Consider the following 22084-nt stretch of genomic DNA (forward strand, 5'->3'; position numbering starts at 1 on the left):
GTTCCGACGTATTTGCCGCGCACGGAGTGCCAACAGACGATCTTTGCTATGACAACATGGCTGCCGACCAATGAAAAATTTGGGAGTTATAGGCAATATTCGCTTTGCCCGTGGTATCCACTTTACCCGGGTTTCCCCTACATAGAGAGCCATACTAGTCATAAATCTAGTTTGTTTTTTCAAAACATATTAATTATTCATAACATCATTGGTTAATTTTCGAAGTGTACTTTCTGTTGTTTATTTTGTATAGTGTTTTTTTCCAATGGATGTTTGAAGTATTTCAATACAAAATGGCTTATGAAAATTTATTGAGTATAATTGAATGCTTCAGACCTATTTATATGGTGAAGTAAAGGAAAAAGGAGACATGACACTTGAATTTTAAAAATGTTATATTCTTTCACTTGCCATGTACCATTCTCTTTAGAAATAGATGAGTTTTCTTGAATCTTAACCTGTTTCTCCCAAATAGTTTGATGACTTTTAGAAAATCAAGTGCAAAATCAAGTTTTCTCTTTGTGTTTTTACAGAGCAAAAAATCTCTTTTTTGTTACATGCTGTAACTTCAACAAACTTGTTAGCAGCACATAATATTTAGTTTAACTTTTATCTTTTGAATGTCTAGTTAAACATTTTGGTAAGTAATTTAAAACTTTTTTTTTTCAACCATGAAATAGGTCCATTACTAAGGTGACAATTTGCTCTCCTTCCGTTACCAAAATACTACATCTCAGTTAGTTCACCTAGTTCACCAAGAGCCTATTGAGTATAGAAACTAATGTTTTTTATGCAAAGCAGAATTATGTCCCTTGTCAAGGAGGCATAGTTAGAATTTTAATATAGCTTTAATTTATATGGTTTTTAATGATAAGGGGCCATTCATTAATTACGTAAGGGTCCCGAGAGGGGGGGTGTTGGAAAAATCTCTACATATCCTTTTTTTTTGGGGGGGGGGGGGAGTCAAACCCATTCTTACGTAATATTTTCCAAGTCGATATTTTATATTAGAAATCGTGCGGTCAAGTGGTTTGGCAGGGATCACATTTCATTTGTGTCTGTGAGGTAAAAAGTGCATTAGGATTAACTGTATTTTATTTGTTTTAAAAAGAATGAATACTGTAAATTATAATAAAAGAATCGCACTATGTATGGAATATTTTATTTTTAATTAGTATCGCATCATATACAAAAACAATGTCGAAAAAACATTCAGTCAAAATTCCAGCTTTTTAGTAAATATTTCTTTACACAAAAAGATGTAATTTATAATAGTGAATTTAATAATGATTCCAGCGATGTAAGATTCGTTATTTTATTGTTTTGAAAAAATGAAATGTTACGTAAGAATAGGGAGGAGGGGTTTGAAAAATCTTATGTACCCTTACATGGGGGGAGGGGGGTCAAAAATTGCCAAAATCATCCTTACGTAATTAATGAATGGCCCCTAACGGAAGGACAAAAAATACGGTAACGGAAGGACATTTAACTATAAGATGGTACAGGGTAAAATTTTAGAATGGTAGCACAAAACAAAATATTATTTAAAGTCTGTTTCGTGATTTTATTTCTTCTATCGTATGTGATGAAAATCATGAAAATTACACTTAAAAATTCCTAAGCATGTGAAAATCATTTTGATATGACATATTTGTGATATGACAAGCCAATTCAAGCAGAAACATTTGCTTAAAATCTTGAAATTTATAATGGAACAATACAGTATTGGAACTGCTTTCAGATTTGTTGCCACAAATCACAGGAAAGGACTGTTGAGAGCATTGATTTAACCGTTAAACGTACTGCGAAGACTTCAGTAAATTCATAGATCAACTTTCATAAAGGTGGATAAAAAATGATCCAGAAATATCCATTCTCATCTTGGCAAACAAAATATACGCTAATTTTTGAATCCTGTAACAAGTTACGTTATTGAATATACTTCAACAAATTGAAGGAGATTTCACTTTAAAGTCAACAGACTCACTTTGAAAGTCAATAAATAATGTTGAAAATGAAGATGCAGCTGAATCAAAAACAACAAATCATAAGAATATGCCAAAGGATTCATTAACTTTTGGACAAGAGTTGCTAGTTGGATGGAGGGGAAAGAAATTAACTAAGAGCAATATTGCACGGGTACTTCATATAGAACATGAAGGAATAGAAATATCTTGTTTGAGAATGCGCAATAATGGAGGAATGATCTTCGTGTTTGCTGAGAAAAAAGATAAATGTTCTATGGATTATGATAAAATTATTGAGTATTTAAAGGAGATAATTTCCTTTAAATACTCAATATGTATTTAAAGGAAATTCTCAGAGAACTGTTTCCAGAATGTAACAGTTGTCTTCGGCATTAGATATCATTGTTTCAGACTGCTGTATGAGCTGAATAAATGTTTGTAAGTTGAAATTTACTAAGTTTAATTGTTTTGGACTTCTTGTCCTTCCGTCACCCTTAACAAATACATAATTCATATGCTTAAAGTAGTTATTTTTTAAAACTAGAGGTCAAAATGTAATGATTGAACACTCCCACATGTGCTCTAATTTTTATAGAATTTTCCCTTTTATAGTTTAGCTGAACTTTTGGGGAGAACATGATAGTGTGAAAATCATGTGGCAAAAATGTCCTTCCGTTACCATTTTTTAAATTTGATTTAAAGAAAAAGTTACTAACAAAAAAATCTTAGCTTTGGCTTTTTTAGCAACTTACTATGATGTGTATAAAAGTTTATGCATCAGTTTTTAAAAGCATATGTATTTTGATATGCTCACAGACAGAAATGCATCGGTTTTTTGTAAAACTGTCGTTTCGTTACCGCTGGCATTCACCATATATTATTTTTTTTATATGTCCATGGGTACAAAGGCACCTGTCCTTGGGGTGAACGGAGTGTTGCACTCACGGACAAAAAAGATGGTTTTTACGAAAACTATTTTGCGGTTGAAAGCTTTGAGATTTTCACCTGACAAAAATTGCCAAATTAGACGATAAGCTGTAGATTCTGCCAGGACATTTTACCGATCGATTATCCATTCACAGATACCAGCAAAAATTGAAAAGCAAATTTTGTCCGTGGGTACAGCAGCTTCCCCTATTTTGTAACTCCCAGGAGCTAAAATTAAGACGCATTAGAAAAATATTTCATCAATTTCAATTTATATATATATATATATATATATATATATATATATTATACTCTGAAAGTTTCCTATTCTTTTTGTTTCTTCAAACAATCTTACGTTGAATGTGACATGACAATGCAGAGCTAGAGTAAAAGCCTGGAATAAAGTTTTCATAGTATTTTTCGCTTACGAACTTGGCGCTTCATTGTGGGTGGTATCATTAATGCAAACACATAAGCAGACATCTGGGTCGATTTGACGCGCGATCAATACGCTAGTGACAACTACTTGACAAGTATTTGCAATATTAAATGAGCTCAATGGTTACCCAATGGGTGGTCAAGGTGACCTTCTTTGGCAAAATCATCTTCATTCGGTGAAATTTGAAGTTCCATTCGGTAAAATCATAATCTATCTGTTCTATTCGGCAAATTAAAAATTTCCGCTCTCCTAAAATTTAATTTCGGGGCACCACTATTGATATCATTTCCATTTTGTTTATGAATTTTAAACATGTATTTCAATCACGGAAGAAACATATTACTTCTGCACTGTCTACGTTACACAAACTATCATCTTCGACATCTCACTATGATAAATAATAAATTTCGATTAGCTTTCTCGACTCGAGCGCAGAGGTGCGGAGTTGCAGGAAAAACGATCGACTCCAGAAATTTTAGAGCCATCTATTCCGACTCCTTTACCCCAAAATCAGTCCAACTCCGACCCCAATTTTTAAAATTTTAAATCTTCGACTCTCGACTCCGACTCCTTTACCCCAAAATCAGTCTAACTCCGATTCCGCCAAGCTCCGGAAGAGTTGCGAACTTTGGGAGAAAGTTAACGACTCCGATCCCGATTCTTGAAATTTTAAACCTTTGACTCCCGACTCCGACTCCGCAGCCCTGCTTGACCGAAAGCCCCATCATTCCGGTTCTGCTGTTGGTTTGTTCTGCGACAGTCAGCCCTGGAATGACCGATAAAATGCCGGCATGCGTTTTCCAGTCACTCACCTCGAGCGTTCATTTGAAAGAGCTATAATTCATATTCCTCTTTATTTACATGGATGTAAATAAAAAGAAGAGTTCTTCTTTGGGACTCTTGGCTCAAGGTGAAGGTCGTTGTGGAATTTACGGACTCGTGTTGTGCGAAGTCCATTCGTCGTTTGTTCCTTTGACCGACAGCATTCTATGCAAGAAGAATCTTTCGACTATAACAATGGAATTTGCCATGTGCCCTGGTAGATATGGGTCAATTTTAAGAAAACAGTACAAATCATTCCAGACACTTTTGAATTTTGCTTAGAAATTTTAATAATTTCCACCCAATTTCCCTAATATATTTAAAAATTGATTCTCCTTTTATTTGTGTATAAAAATATATCAATGGTTTGTACATAAATAATTTATGAAGAGCTAAAGTTATATTGACCTCTCTGTGCAGTTGAATGAGCAAACAAGTCTTTTAAAAAATCGTTCTAAGCATACATATTATTCCTAAAAGATTTTTTTTCTGGAGGGAGGGGGGAATTGCTTCCTTAATACCTTATCAAACTCAAAAAAAAAAAAAAAAAGCATCATTTTAAAGATTTCCATTACTTAGTCACCGCTTTCGATAAAAAATAAAAAGAAATTTCACATTTCGGTTGTTTTTGTAAAAAAAAACTGATTTACTCTGTATTTATTATGTATTGCTTCAATGTATAGCATTCCAAAATGGATACAAACTGTCTCGATTCGAGAATCGTGCTAATAACGCTGAGATTGTGAGTTAGAATTCTCATCGGCCGAAAAATACGGTTTACTTTCTAATTTTGTTCAGCAGAATTCTGATCCAAAGTCCCAAGAATCTACAATCTTAACTCAAGACTCTGCATGCTCCAAACCTATTTTTTTTTTTTTTTTTTTTTGTAAAAGAGAAATTCTAAATTAACCGAATGAAGCTCTAAATTTTTCCTACCAATAAAAAAATAAATAAATGAATGAAATTAAATAAATTATGTGCTTGTGCAGTTGTGCATGTCTACATATATCTACATCATATGAGAAGATACATTAAGCCTCATCAAGTAAGAGGTAATTGCTACGTTGCAATACTGTCTCTTTGTCTCCAAAATTTTGAAATACTCATTCAAAATTTGACAAATAAGAAATTTTTTCGAGGGGTCAGTGTCCTCCCACGAACTTCCATCGAGGTGCCCTGTATAGGAGCCTTTTTGAGGCATTTTCGATACCGATCACACTGTTTACCGGAACACCCTGAAAAGTAGTTTTTATTTTTGCAAGGAATCGCAAATTGATTTAAACCTGAAAATTACCATTTGCTAATTGCAATCATCGATTTTATCAACAAAACTTGGGTTCAGTCGGTCGGTTTTCAAGAGTTAGAAATCGGCAGCATCCATATCGTATGGTTATACGTCATGTAGAAGATGCTTCGAGAACTCGTTTGATTTTGAATGCTCTTAACAAAATTAAATACCCAGTGCAGTTTCGCATCGAAAGCCCATGTACTTACATCTGGTGGGGAAACGGGGCGTAAAAATTCTCGTGGTAGTGGCATCCGCCGATAGTGGCGCCGCATGAAAGAATGAATGCTTTTTCGGAGGGTTCACAACAGATCTGCAATAAAGTAAAGCCCAAAACGCAACCCCGTCAGAGAAAGAGAATAAATTACCAACAAACAATTTATCTATAAGGTAAGTTAATTTTCATTCAGGTTTTAGGTTTCAGAACGTGTGAAATACTGCCGTGCTAAACGCATAAGTCGTATCTGCATCTGAGTTCCAAATGAGAAATTGCCGTTTAAAGATGTGTGCCTCCATGTATTTGATACGGATGCAAATTTTTCAAATTTTTTTAAAAAATTGCATTTGCAAATGACCATAGAAAATTGTATGTAGGTAAAATTTGAGACAAGGAACTGCTTGGTGACCGTAACTCAATTTTGATTAAAAGTGCAGATACAACTTTTGTGCTTCGCATGGCAGAACACTGCTCTATGCTATTGTCTCTGATAACTTAAAAGCTCAGAAGCATGAGGGTCTTTTGTTTACCTTTGCAAGCCTTGCAGACAACCCCCCCTCCAAGTGACATCCAGAAAAAGAGTTCACCAGATCGCAGATCCTTGGGGCTCCATGCCGTGGTGGCACCACCGTCGCTGCAGCACTCTTCCCGCGTCACGTTGGTACGAAGGCTTTCCGAGCAGCGGCCTTGCCTATTCATGTCGCTCCAGCACTGGCCACCTGTAAAAAAAAAGAACTCACACTTCAGCCGAAAGTTGCAGGGATGAATAGTTGCTCATATAAACTTGTCGGGATCTATAGTTAAAAACACGCTCTCCAGCCTCTTTCATTGGCTCATACTGTTCTAACGGTCCTTCGTGGTGTACTGGTCTGTGTGGTACACTAAGACCGTGGTGGCCTGATCGGTAAAGCGTCGGACTCGTCACCGAAGAGTCTCAGGATCGATGCCAGCCGGTTGGAGATCCTCTGTGTTTGTTGATGGTGACTGCGGCACGTTAAATATGTCGTCGTCACAAAGTCCTCCAAGTGAATCAATACCCCTGGGGGTGATGGACTAGGCATTGCTCTAATTAATCTGGACCAAAAAATAGATCATTCTTCACAGTCCCATTCTATCGGTTAAATGACAAATAGGGGTAGGTATGGGGGGGACCCTGGAGTGGGATATATGATATGTGTGGCGGTACACTTGTGTTTTTCACCCAGGCGAACCATGTCAATCCCCAACAAGAAAAGCAGCTGACCGCTTCCACGCGGCAATGCATAGTAATTTAAATAATTCATCATGCTATAAAATAGGTAGTTGGAGAGAAAAGCAATCACACACACACACACACACACACACACACACACACACACACACACACGATCATGAGAGACTCAACATTCAGTACAGCACAAAAAAGTTACAAAACTCAACTATAACCCCCTGAGAACCTTGATTATTCTCAAATACTTTGATATATTTTTCGCTAAGTTTATAGATAAATTTCGCAAAGCAATCACAGTTAAGCACATCAAAGATTAAATAAACAACTAAAATCATATTAGTCCAGTAAAGTCTGGTAATTTTGCACGAGTAGGTTTTATACATGAAAAATTATGTTAAAAAAAATTCTTCATTTGGAATTTCAATCACCCTAGATCCCCCAACTTTCTTTGCACTCTTAAATTATCAAACGATATAAATTTATAAATTGGGGCGAAAGAACATATGGCATCCAATCACAGAGTAACTGCAGATCAGAGAGGCTCTCTAGCTGTTTTGTAGTTCCGCAGCGCGAGAGCCACCATGGAGTGTGTGAGGAACAAAGTGACATAAAATTGCATTTATAAATTTAACCCATGTGTGCGATATTTTCTGTGTTTAAGAAAGAAAGACGCATTTCTTTCTTATCTTTAGAATCACTTCGTCTGCTTAGCTTTGCATTGCATGTTTCTTTCAGATTTTCCGCAATTGGATCTTATTTTTAGCAAAAAAATGTTTTGGAATACATTTTTAAATTAAACACTCATTGAAGGTAGCTATAATTAATATTTCTTTAAATCATATCCATTCTAATTTTTAATCTGATCTGATTTATTAACCTTCTTAGCAACAAAATATTCAGTAGATTCATTTAAAACGTGCTTTTCATTTTATCCGCTTTTTTTTTTTGTCTTTAATATTACATTGGGGTCACTTCTGAAATTTTAAAAGTATTTTTTTCTGAAAGAACATGCTTAAAAACATAGGTTTTGAATATTTTTTAAAAATATTTTGACAAAGTTTACTATTTTTAAAAAATATACTTAAATCGGTGCGCAGGCTCAATTTTGTTTTTTATGCTTATGCGCATGACATCACAAATGATGAACTGCCCTTCACTGATGCAATTAGCGGAGAGCGAAATATTTAATCCGCATCTTTACTCACATGTGCTGGCAACGATACGGTTGATAGCAAGCGTAGAACGCAATTTTAATTCGCTGCTTGATTATCATAACGTGGAAACGCGATAGAAAGATGCGCCAAAGAGCATCATTTGTGACGTCATCAAGACCACACCTTCTTTGAAAAATCGGACATTTAAAAAATTAATTAAAAATTAACTGTTGGGAAAATAAAAGTATTCTTTGGGTCCATGCTTTCTTTTCTTTCTTTTTTTTTTTTTTTTTTTTTGCTTTTTCTATCAATTTCAGTGACAAAAAGTACTACTTTTGACTGAAGGAAACAACCCCATTGATGCAACAGCAAAGTCGGTAGAAGTAATTCGTCGCACTGCCTTGAAAGGCGCTGGACGAAATTTTTGACTGCAATTAATTTATTGGAATTGATATATATTTAGATTGGCCTCTGATCGGTAATTACTCTGTGCATCCAATACACTCTGAAACTAAAGCTAATAATGCAGTGCCTTGTAAAAAATTTAAAAATCGGGCAATTTATTTGAATTGAATTCTCATTTATAATTCACGCAGTACATAATAGTGATTTGCAGCATTTTTTTTTCGATTGCCGTTTAATTTTATGGGGAGAATTGTTTTGATCCAACTTCCAACTATTGTTTTTCTCAAGTGCGCACTGTTCCTCAACGCGTATAAAAACAGACAAAACGTTTACATCTGTAGCTGCTCATAGTAGAACAAGCGAGAAAATTCATTCACTGACAATATTTTATCGTAAAAACAAAAACAATGCGTAGTGGCGTAGATTCCCACGTTTTGGAATAAACAGAGCAATGAAAGAGAAAGTAGAGTGAACGAATTTGTGAATGAATGGTAAACAGGGATGACCTCAAACAGGAAACCTAGTTCAGTGTCGTCTTGCGTCCGCGCAAAACATCCGTTGACCGGCCACAGCTTCTGCAGATGCAGGTCTCTTGCTTCGCCATCTTTGTTTACATAACCTAAGGGGTCATTCATTAATTACGTAAGGGTCCCGAGGGAGAGGGGGTTGTAAAAATCACTACATACCCTTACTTGGGGGGGGGGGGGGAGGTCCAAACCTGTTCTTACGTAATATTTTCTAAGTCGATATTTTACATTAGAAATCGCGCGGTCCAGTGGTTTGACAGGAATTATATATTTTATTTGCGTCTGGAAGGTAAAACACGTATTAAGATGAGCTAGTTTTTATTTGTTTTACAAATAATGAATAAAGTAAAAAAAGAATTGCACTATGTATGGCATGTTTTATTTTTTTTTAGCATCGCATCATGTCCAAAAAAATGTCGAGAAAATATTCAGTCTAGATTCGAACTTTTTGGTAAGCATTATTTTGGAAAACGAAATGGAATCTTACGCAAGAATAGGGCGGGGGGAGGAGTTTGAAAAATCTTACGTATCCTCAGATGGGGGGAAGAGCGGTCAAAATGACTAAAATCAACCTTACTTAATTAATGAATGGTTCCTAACTTGGTATTTTATGTGAGAAAAGCGATACAACCAACCTTTTTCTTTTTTACTTTTGGGCAATCACGAATTGCTCATTGCTTGACCGCGGTAGATGTTCCTTTGATTTTATATATCTATACTTAAAATGCAAAATCTTGTGATCCACGGGCCCCGCGAACATGTCTCTTCTCCTGGGTGGTTGTGTCCAAGTTCCTAACTTCCGGATCCGGAATCAACTTAATTTCTTAAACCTGACCCTTTCGACTTCACACAAATCAGGACAAAAATAGCATTCAACATCCAAACCCTGGCATTCATTTGAATTTCGGCATTTTGATTCAAATTATGTTTTTCTCAATTATGATTCCGATAGGAGAAAATTGCAGAAACAAGAAATCCAACGTGAAGGTATCTATCGCAATTCGTGATTGCGAAAAACCTGATTTGAATTCAAGACTTCAAATTTCAAATGAATGCCAGGGGTTGGATGCTGGATGTTGTGTGTTGCTTATTAATATTTTTAATTTATTTTATTTTATTTATTTATTTATTTAATTATTTTGAAGAAAGGAGAAAGCTTTAACAAAAGCCTTCAAAACTGAAAGTTGAATCCTCCATTACTGCAAAACTTGTTTCTTTTTGGCAAAATGTCAAGAAGAGAAGCTATATTGGCGAACAAAAATATGTTTCAGAATATTTATTTAAACAAACTGTTAATAACAATATATAAGTTATTTAATAGCTTCTTTATTCGCACCATTTACTCTGTTTATTGATCTGTTTAAAATAAAAAAATCCTACTTTTTCACCAAAACTAACTTTTAAAAAATGACGTTCAGTCATTCGGAACAACTTTAATAGTACAGTAAAAATAGGGGTCGGACCCAAACATCCAAAAAAAAAAAGCTAAACCTGGTGCAAATTGTTTATTACCCTCCCAATAAGAACAGGTAAAAAGTCCCACCCCATTGTGCGTCGGGTTTTTGAATGGGGGGCATCTAAAAATTGCTGTTTTTGGGTATTTTTCCAGAATTTTTACAGAAAATTTAAAGTGAGAATATTATGTTGTACTAAATTTAAAAGCATGAAATTAAAGGTGTTTGACCCCCAAGAGGGATGACATAACCCACCAATGCTACAGAGCCCCCCTATCCCCGTAAAACGAAGCAGTACCCCCGAACCCCCCTCCATACATTTCATATGGAAACATTATTTTATGCTAAGTTAAAGTTAGAAATCGAGTGTGTCCATCCTCCAAGATCGATGGTGCACCTCCTCTCAAAGCTACAGCACCCCCCCCCCTCCGTCAAATAAAATAAATCCTCACCCCCCCCCCCTTTTTATTTCAAGTACAAGTATTATTCCATGCAAATCTAAAATGCATTAAATCAGGACTGTCCACCCCATAAGAACATAGCTCATCTCCCAAAACAAAATTATATACTAAAATATTATCCTCCCCCCCCCCCCACCCTCTCTGATGGTGCACATTTGATTAAATGCCCAGAAAAATTTCGCTGACCTGTTTTTTGCTTTTAAATGATTTCTTCTAATCTTGTAACAAAAAGTCTTCGTTATCAAGATGTTTTTTAGAATCTAGATCCTCAGCAAAATCGTTATTGTTGCAGCTATGTCTAACACAGTTTGAGCATATAATTGAGCACTTCAGTCCACTTTCAGACTTTTCAAACATTCACTATATCCAATGAACCCCTCAGAGCAAGCACAAGATTTGAGACGCAGAAAGTCTTCTAGAGCAGAAGGCTTGGCTGTTGTAACAGGACGCAGATTATATTTCTGTGGTGATTTCTTTGCACCCATCAAAAATGACACTAACTTTCCCATACTTACAAGTGACCACTGCATTGCTGGCATATTTCCTTGAAGCTTACATATCATTACCAAAAATATGATCAAGCAGGTATCTTCCATCCATTACATATGAGGCAGTGAGAAGCAAAGGGATGTAAATGGCAAAATTAAAAATTTGGAGATAACCAGTACAAATGGTTGGTGAACCTCTCCTCTATCTTGGGGCAAGAAATGGTACTAGTAGACCTGGTAGTTGCTTCTATACAGCATGATTTAGAAAAGAAAATCAATGAAAGCCTACCTAGGATCTTATCTTTAAACGCGTTTTATTCAAAACTTGAATATGTCCACTTACACCCCTTTGCTTCTCACTGCCTCATACATGACACCAGCTGTTCGTTCGGTGATGTTGGATGAACCTTTTGCTTCAGATAATAGCACTTTAGCGATACAAGATTTCTTTCCTTCTGAAACTAGATTCATCGAATACTGATGGAGGATCAGCGCATAACTCGTACCAGAAGATTTCAACAATTTGTTATTCCATCTTTACTGTTCATACCATTCGGTGTAAAAGATGGTTTGGGCTTACACATCTTTACAGATAGTAACTACTCTCTCAACAGAAGCTAAAGACATAACTGTTTACCTCCTTTGCAAAGAAATGCCACAAAATTGTTTGTCTTCAATATCCTTTGATGTTACTACCCGAACGTTATAGGTCTCATAGTAATTCATCTTATCATCAACGAGCAATACCACTACCAACTTGAGAGGGAAGAAACTTCTGGGAGCTTTAGAGACAGATTGTGATTTCTAAAATGGGAGACAATAAGGTGTAAATATTTAGCATTCTATTGTTGTATTGCTCATTGCTCTCATCAAGACTTGTTCTATCGTTGAATCACTACAGGTTCTAGACCACCTGAATTTGTCACTGCGTTAGATCGTTGGATAGCTGATGTTTTAGCTGATGTTTGATGTGATCAAATTTTTTTTATCGCATAATGCACTCAAAAGTTTAAGATAGTTTTGCAAGTATATGTCCGCAAATTTAGCATAATTCACATAACCAGCTGTGTAAAAGAGAGGTAGCTCGGTGTTTGCCAATGAGAACCCCCACCGACTTGGCAATTTTGGTTTGTCCCCCCTTACGGTGATGGCAAAAGATTGTAGAAAAGTTGAAGTAAGTTAATCAAGAAGTAGGGAAACTTTGGTCAATTTGGACTTTTTTTAAGCTGCACAGGAATTTTGTTTTCCAGCGCTCTAAACAGTTTAATAACTCCAATCACAAATAATTTGATAACTGAGCTCGCTTAGATCTTTTAGAATTATCATTCTGACATTACCATATCATTGTGTGGCATTTTGTACTTCGGAAAAGTTTGAATCAGGGAATTTTTTTCGTGAACTTCACTGCAACAGTTCATTTTAGAATGTAAATTCAGGGTCCCCCCCCCCCCCAAAGCGATGGCGCACCCCTTAAGTGTGACGGAGTATCCGTCCACAATAAAAGCCCTCAAAAAAGCAAGAAATACCCCTTGAAAAAACTGCCTTAAAAATTTCACTGACGCAAAGCTTTCCCCCCCATTCCCCCCACCCCGCCTGCGCACCCCTGTTAATTAGAATTTTTTTCTGTGAGAGTTTGTTATTTTACTATTATAGAGTGGTTTCTGCGAAGTTTGAGAATTTTTTTTAAGTAATAGAAATTATTTTTATTTAAATAGAGGATTATTTCGTCCCCCCCCTTCCCCCCAAAACCCGACGCGCAAAGTGCTGGGACTTTTTACCCCTTCTTGCTGGAAGGGTAAGAAGTAATTTGCAACAGGTTTCACCTTTTTTTTTTGGATGTTTGGGTTTGGCCATTTTTTGGCCTAATTTTACTGTACTATAAGCCGTGCAAGTAAACTTTACACCATTTGAAAATTTTTAGAGAAAGAAATACCTAGACTGCAAAACGCAGTGTTTATCTTTAAGGGTATAAAATACAATTTTCTTATCTTTATTTTACAAAAAAAAAGAAAGAAAGAAAGAAAACGATAAAATTGTGTACAGTTGTGCGATATAATTTTTCATGCAAACCAAAACCATGCAGTTCAGTTTCTAACTTAAGGTAACATGTTCAGTTGCATCCAGCAGAAGTCATTTGATTGCTGTCACATTAACTCACTATTTATGTAGAATTTCCGTTAGTCTTAGCTCTGAAGCAATGGTAACTTCGGGTTTCTTTTCTTAACTGTAGTGTTTCTTTGATTGCGGATTGAACGGAAGAATTAAATCCAGGCTCGACGAAAGGTCATGTCAGCCTAGTCGGAAACTAGAGACCCAGGCCTTGCGGGGGGGGGGGGGGGGCGACACTGACGCAAAAAAAAAAAAAAAAAAAAAGAAAGGGAAAAAAAAGAAAGGAAGGAAAAATAGAAAGAAAGAAAAGGGGGAAAGAAGGAAAAGGTATTTACTGTTGCGGCACTTAAAATAAACATAATTGTTTTCCAGTAAACAGTTTTTAATTTTCTTTTTCTTTTTTTTCCTTTCTTCCTTTTCTTTCTTCTTTTTTTATGGGGGAGGGGAGTAGTGACAAAACTGACTATAGGCCCACTTTGGCTCTTTGCAGCCCTACTTAAGTCTTTGACAGACAGGGAGGGACCCTGCTGCTGTAGCAAGAGCGCTACGGAGCTGTATTTTCTCTGGAACTAGAAATCTACTCTAGGGCTCTTCTACTTTTTATTTATTAATTTTTTTCTTTTTAACTAAGAAACTTAACTAATTTTAAACAACTATTCCGTGCTTTTAATGTCTGATCTGTTTGTGTGCGATGCGATAATATTTTCCTCACTAAGATGTTAAAATTTTAATCAGCGTATGAAATTTACGACCTCTGTGGCACATTGAACTCGGAATCGATTGGAATTTGAACATGTTTAAATTTAACGTAAAACACGTGGGCTAATCAGGGTTGGCCAGATTGGACCCAATTGGGTTGGACCCAATGGGTTTTTTTGAAAAAACTCATTTAAAAAAACCCATTATTTAGCCCACTTTTGTGTTTTTTAAAATTTTCTAAGTTTTTTTTCAAAAAAATTAATTAATTGAAATATTTTCACAATTTAAACTTCTTTTTTATTTGTTCTTCACCACAGACAGTGAACATAAAAAATGAATTTCGAACTTTAATAGTATTTCTTAACTCTTAAAAGCATTAAAAAATACTTCAAATATTTTAAGTAAATATATTTAACTTTTTTCTTTCACTGATCTCAATAAATAACTCAAATTATCTTGATTAAGTCCTGTCACGTCCGATTTTCTCAATATTTGTAGAATGTACAGAGGAAACGACTCTAGCTAAAAGGCTTTCATGTGAATTATTTTCTGCAAACCAACATGTCACAAATCTCGAATAAACAAGATATATTTTTTTTTTAGAAATTAACGGATTTTACAAACGGCCGGTTAGAAAACAGAGTAGGATGTACAGCATTTTTTTCATTATCTTACGAAAAAGTTTAATATTTCTTACTCCGTACAGAAATAGAAAAACCGGCAATACAAAATTCAAGGAAATGTCTTGATTAAGCTCGAATTCAGTAAAAAGGGATTTAAACTACTTGAGGTTCTACAGTAGTTTTGCATAACAAAATGAAATACAATAAAGTAAAATGCAAAAAAAAAAAAAAGTAGGTAGCAATTAAAAACAAACAAACAAACAATAGATTTTATCACTCGAGAAGTAAATTTGCCTTAATTGTTGGTAATTATGGAAACTAAAAAACCTGAAACTTCACCATTCGTGGGTTTCGTCATCTTTTATACTTTTCTTCAGAAAACGCTGAATTTTCCAGCTTCTTTTTTCCCCAAGACAATTTTTGTGCTTTGTCCATATACTTACGCTACAATATGCTACAAGTACTCCACATTTTCCCTAAAAAAAAGACAAAAAACCCACATTTCTTTTAAAAAACCCAGCTTCAGTTGGGTCTTTTTGGGTTTTATTTAAAAAAACCCAAAAAACCCTGGGTCCATGGGCTTTTTTAAAAAAACAGGGTTTTGGCCAACCCTGGGGCTAATTGAACGTTATTTGATTGAATTTTCAGTAAAAAATGCGCAAATGTATTAGGAATTTTTCTTTTTTAGTACAAGATAAAATCAAATTTAATGTTAAAAAAGTATATTTTAGTAAAACATCGACTGTTACACCTTAAGGCAGCGGTCGGCAACCTAAACTGACTGAAGATCTATTTTCCAAGTTCAGGGAATACGAAGATCGATTTGGAAGGGGGGGGGGGGGGTAAATGGTCGTGTTGCATTTGCGGTTAAGTTGAGGTTATGCAACTTCAAGTTATAGGCAAAATCTTATTAAAATAGACTTTATTACTAATTAAATAGTTGCATTAATTTCACAAAATAATGTTATGTGAACATTAACTCACATAAAATATTTTCAACCATAAGTATATTGCATGCTTTAAAAATGATGAAATAGTGACCATAAAAAGTTCCGCTGAACATAAAAAGTTTGGAAACTTTTCAAATAATTTGGACGTTAAACCTAATTTTGTTTCAGAAAATGGTACTCCGGTAGAAAACCAAGGGGAAAAAAATGTCACGATCGACAGCAAATAGGCTCGAGATCGACCGGTCGATCGGGATCGACGGGTTGCCGACCGCTGCCTTAAGGAGTAAAATAATGGTTCTTTTTGGAGTTCAAGAGATCCCAGTTCCGAATATTATCCGAACCCTTTAATCGTTTTTTGTGAGATTTCATGAATGTAAAAAATCTTGAATTATGTTGAAATAAATAGTTTTTCACAAAACAAGTAAAAATAAAAAATAATAGTAAAAAAAGCTTTAAAAAAAACACGCTTTTGTAGCAGCACAAACTAAAAAGTAAAAAATTATCTTTGGAGATTAAGTATGATAAAATATAACAATTAACTTAATGGTAAAAAATCGTGGAATGCTGTCCATTTATTCTTACAAGGACAACAAAAGAAAGAAATTTAAGACAAGTGATATGAAGCACCGCACGCTTTTTTTGCATTAAAGCTAATTTTTTTTTACTCTTTAGTTCATATTGCTACGAAAGCTTGTTTATTTTTTATTTTTTTAGTTTTTAAAAGAAATAATTTATTATTATTTGTTTATTTTTTTATTTATTTACTTCAATTTTCGCAAACATTCATACCCTTAGTAGACACTACAACAGCTTTTTTAGTCATGAATTTGTCAATCAGTGATTGAAGTAATCGGAAAAATGAATAGACTGAGAATTGAGTTGTAATGCATAGTATAAAAAATAATTAACTACAACCAGGTCCGCGCCAAGCCTGTTCGGCGCCGTCGTGCAAATGCAGTGTGCCTTTATGCAGTGGCGTCCGGCGAAAATATAGTTAATACCCGGAAACAGGTTTTTTTAGACAAATATGAAGTTGGGGGAAAAAGTTTGGCATTTAATTTGTTTTTTAAAAAAATGTGTAAAAATGTGTCCTAAATTTTGGATTACAGTGTATGTTTTTACTTCATATCTCGAAGATATTTCGAATTCAAGTAGCTCCTCTGATATGCTAATGTGTTTTGGTTATAGAAAATATTTTAAACGTCAATGTTGGCGCCGCTCTAAATATCTCTCTAATCTCTAATTGATGAATAATTAAATACTTTTATGCCTGTTAAAACATGACAACAGAGTACTACTCATTATATTTCTAAATTGAAGTATAGAGGGTATTCCACCCTAAAATCTGAAACTGAAATTCTTTCCGGTAAAACCAATATTTCTAAAATACGGAATCTTTAAGAAGGCATTGATTATGATAAATAAAACAAATTCATTGTCCATAGCTCTTTCAATGCGCAAATAATTAAAGAAAAAAGAGAGGGGGGGGGAGGAATCTAGTAATATGATCAACTGGCTATTTTTTGGAAGAAAAAAGGTAACCAAAATTGATGTCCACAATATATGAATATGACGCACAAATAAAAATATGCGAATGGACTTACATTATTCAAAACCAAAATGGGGAATGAATTTCTTGCCCCTCATATGCTCACTCATTGTGTACTATAGACATACCGAAATAGCATTCACGGCTCCACACGCTCCACATAAGGAAGAAAACTGTTAATGTATACAATAATTAGAATCATGTGTTTTCAATGTAAAAGATTGCGCTTTTGAATAGCATATTTAGATACAACAAGGCATTAATTTTTCCTTTTAGATAGGCAGCGATCGGATTGCTTGTTTAAATGAGCAGTGTAATTTCACAGCCACAATTGGATATAATCAGGGCCTGGTAAACGCACGGTTCGGCAGGTCCATGGACCTGAGCACCACAATTTTAGGGATACCAAAAATGGGGTAAATTTCTTCCTTCTTTTTTGGAAGCTTCCACTTGAAAAGTGTGGAGATTTTGTTGTAAGAGGGACTCCAAATTCTGCCAGGGCCCGGGCATCACTTTGGCTTGATCAGGCTCTGGATTTAATGAAAAATTTTTTTTTTTTTTTGGTAAGAGAGATTCTTATTATTTTTGGAGCATTTTTGATTGGTAGAGTTCGGCGCCTTTTTGACTCTGGCGCCGTCGTGCGTCGCACGACCTCGCACATAGGGACGGCGCGGCCCTGACTACGGCCTCTTACCCCAGAAGATTTTTAGTGTGTTTAAAAAGTTTCGTTTCCTTTCAAACAGCTATGAATAAAACATGTTTAAGTATGAAATGAATAAATGCCTTTTGTGTAACAAAGTAACAATTATCAATAACGTATATCAAGCACAAATTAGCAGATCGATTGCAGCCGCGTGTTTCGCTGTTTCAAGAAACCCCTTTTTCAATGAGAAACAAAAATGTTTCCATTCATAAGCTCGCTTATTTTGCATTGAAAAGGGGGTTCCTTGAAACCCCAAAACACGTGTCTGCAATCAATTTGATGATTTGTGCTTGATATACGTTGTTTACCATTAATAACATGTAAAAAGGTGTTTCCCTCTCTTGAAAAAATAAAGTTTTAATAAGTAATCGGTGATGTAATTCTCTTCTAACGATATACATCACATACTGCATAAAATTTTTACTAATAATAGAGCTCAAAGTTTGTCGGGATATCTGTCCGGAGTGACGTGCATAGCGCCTTAACCGTTCCGCCGATTTTCATGAAATTTGGAACAAAATTAGTTTGTAGCATGAGGGTATGCGATTTTTCAAGAATTCGATTTTGTTCTTTTTCTATTCGAATTTTAAGCCACCATTGGTCGAATTAATTCCTCTGCAGCAATACCGAGCGAATTATCACAACATGGACGAGTTAACTACCATAACATGGAGGAGCAAATTAACGCTGCATACTGGCAAGAAATTCGTCATCCATTATTTGTAAATATACAGGCGAAACGAAATGACCTTTTAATTTTCTACTACGGGAAAAGCCGTACGGGTACCGCTAGTATTTAATAAAAGAAAGACGACGTTATGCGATTGGTATAAAAGGAGTGTGAGGTCCAAAATGGCTTCGGAATGAGGCTGCAGCCGGCGGAGCGGGAGCTGGAAAATGCACCCGTGAAAGAAAAAAGAGAGTTGTTTCTCCTCATACTCCTAAAGAAAAACCTGTGGAGAGATACGTCTAAGCATCCAGCATGTTTGCATTTACGACTACATGGGATGCTATCCTCAAGAGTAAAATAGAGCCGAGTCAAAGTTTTTTGGAGGATGTTTCTCAAAACTTTTATGTGTTTACTAGAATAAAGTTTCAAAAGAAGAAAAACGAGAGTTAGAAAGATGGTTTACTTTATTTCTTTTGCCGGTTCTTTTCTCTTCCTCACTCTCTTTCTCTTTGTGTGTGTGTGAGTGTAAGTCTGAGTCTGTGTGCACGAGTGTGTGTTAGTCTGTGTGTACAAGTGGTGCATTTGAGTCTGTTTTTGAATGACTTAAGAGATAAAATTTTGTGCATTGCACCCAAAACTATACTTCCTGAAAGTAAGTGGGTATTAAATATTTGACTTAATAACTATTTGTTAACGAATGAAATCCTATTTAAATTTACTTCATCGTATTTGCCATTTATATCATAAACTATTAGGTAAAGAAAAACCAATTTCCTTCTCCATCCATGAAGTTAATGTAGGCAGATAATTAAGATTCAAACTGAGATGGACTGATGGGAAACAGAGTCCTATTCAGGGCCCCATCCAACCTGTTAAAACAGCCGTGGGAAGGTAAAGCGCAGTATCTGTAGAAATGAGGTTTTGAGATATTTGACGATTCGCGTCTTAGATTCCATACTAACAATGGCGAAATGATTAAATTAGACCTTTTATAGGTGCTTAATTTTCAGCGAAAAACAAAATTAGCAATGTTTGTACAATAAAGCTAAAGTAGGGGAGACTGGGAAATACTTGATCCCCACTTTAGTTTTCAATTTTTTTTTCTCTGCTGCAAATTATCAGTTTAAAAAAAAAATAAAACAAAAAAAAAAATGCTTGAACAATGGTAATTTTTTCCTTTATCTGAGAGTATTTTTTTAAGTTGAAGTTAAGCAGATAGTTTTGGTAAAATAATTTTTTTCAATATTTTTATAAAGGGATCGTGTATTCCCACATTAAGGGATACATGATCCCGCTGAGAAAATAGATAGACTTTCCATTAGATCAGCAATTTACTAATGGATTTTAGTTTTCTACACAATGCTTCTTAAAAGTAACACTATGTTTACTTTTTTTTAAAATTAGATTATAATAATGTGACCAAAAAATAACATTGTTTTAAATTCCACTGGGAAACTTGTTTTTAAAAAATGCACACAACTTTAACGTACTTTTTGATCAGTTATTTGTTATCCAATACAGTTGTGAACAATATATTTAATAATAAAACTAACAACTTTTTTAAAGTAGTGTAATGAAGCTAACATTGCAAAAAATACTAAAAACAAATAGGATGATAAGCACAAAAATCAATTTATTTTCTTCTTGTCTACTTGTCTTGCAATAATAAAATTAAAAGTATGATAAATTGAATCAATTTCCAAAAAGAGGGAAGAAAATGCAAGTATCGGCACACTTATAAAAAAAGAAAGAAAAGAAAGCCTAGCATATGTATTCAAAACCTGAAAAGTCAAATGCAAACAATTCGTTTGATGTAGTTCTTCAAGTAGTGCTCAACCCAACTGAATGTGTGCAACTTAACACATCTATTCTCATTTACTACCCTTCTGTCAATTTTTCGGAAAAACTAGATTGATTAGGCATATCTCCTTTTCGCTTTAAAAATCTTATTTCAACCTCTGGAAATCCAACTCTGCATTCTATTCGCTATTGGGTCTAAATATCGGGTAACTCACCTTTTTTTTTGTAAATCTAACTATATAGCAAAATCATTTAAATATGGATTCGACATCTGTTTCAACTTGTTAAAGCTCATTTGGCTGATCAGAACATAATCCATCAGTAGAGTTAGTTTATGTTTATATGTTTGAGATGTTATGTGGGTTACAAGTGCAAACTGATATTTTAATTATTTAGCATACTTACTGCAATGGTGTTTACATCTATCACTCATACTGTGATAAATTTAATTATGTTAACATGGTTTTGAATGTTTAAATCTAAAGTCAAATAAGTAAACAACAGTTATATTGTTTTCATTGTGCTTATATTGTCACAGAAGCACTTGATCCTTGGGATCATGTATCCCTATAAACGAAGGGATCAAGTATCCCTAATATGAGATTTTTACAAACATACTTGTTCTATTATTAACAATCAGTAGCAGTTTGCTAAAAATATGCGTTAATTATTAAAGATACTTTAAAATTACACGTTGCAATTTTTTTAAAGTTGTATATCGTCGCATCAGAGCAACAGTAAGACATTTAATCCCAGGAATAACATTAACTTATCCTACTGTTGCTCTGAGGCTTCGATATAACAGATAATGTAAACTTCAGAATGTTTTCCTTAAAAATGTTTTCCTTGACACATTTAGACAATCATTCCATGAGATAAAACAAAATGGCTGAAAGTTGCCAGTTTTCACGTACAAGTATAACTTTAACATTATTATCAGGTTTCAAATCTCTACTTAAAGATTTTGGTTCATTTTTGGCTGTGGGATCATGTATCACCAGTGATCAAGTATCCCCAGTCTCCCCTGCAGCAGATGACAAAAATGAAAAGAAAAAAAGAAAAAATTTAAAATGTGCAGATACTGCGCTTTACCTTCCCACGGCAGAACACTACTTAAGTAGGAAGTAAGGGGGGATCCTGTAATGTAGTATAGTGTGACTCACTGAATCCTTCAAATGCAATTTGAAATTTAAAGAGAAAAAAAATCATACAAAAATTAAACTACATGGAAAATTTGTATGATAAACACTAAATTATTGTTTATATCAAAATTAAATTTCCCAAAAGGATCAAAAGAATGACTTACAAGTTCAAATGTTTCCGTTTACCCCAAATTACAGCATGTATGTGGCAAGCGGAAACACCTAAATTACCCATCAAAAACAGAAAGGCAGTTGTAATTCGTTAATTTGTAACTAAATAATTATGGTTACATTCCACATGACAAAATACAAGTATAACAAAGAAAAGTTGGTTGGTTATTTCGCTTTTGTAGATCTTTTGCAGAAGAGAATTTAAGGGAATACCAAACTTTGGTAAACAGCTTTTTTTAGTGACATTTTCAAACAACGATGACTTTTCCACCCCGTTGTTTAGATAACATGCGGAACTCACAGAATGTCCTC

At 34.7% G+C, this 22084-nt stretch overlaps 1 protein-coding gene across 1 annotated transcript in view; it reads right to left on the reverse strand.

The window, feature by feature from the left end:
- The window catches only part of LOC129224706 (follistatin-A-like), a 173359-nt gene that overhangs the window by 45966 nt on the left and 105309 nt on the right, over positions 1-22084 (reverse strand). Inside the window, exon 2 of the mRNA XM_054859255.1 lies at positions 6188-6376. Within this exon, the coding sequence (XP_054715230.1) occupies positions 6188-6376 (189 nt within the window). The remainder of the gene's footprint in view (positions 1-6187; positions 6377-22084) is intronic.

This window comes from Uloborus diversus, chromosome 6, assembly GCF_026930045.1.
Source record: "Uloborus diversus isolate 005 chromosome 6, Udiv.v.3.1, whole genome shotgun sequence".
Taxonomy (NCBI): domain Eukaryota; kingdom Metazoa; phylum Arthropoda; class Arachnida; order Araneae; family Uloboridae; genus Uloborus; species Uloborus diversus.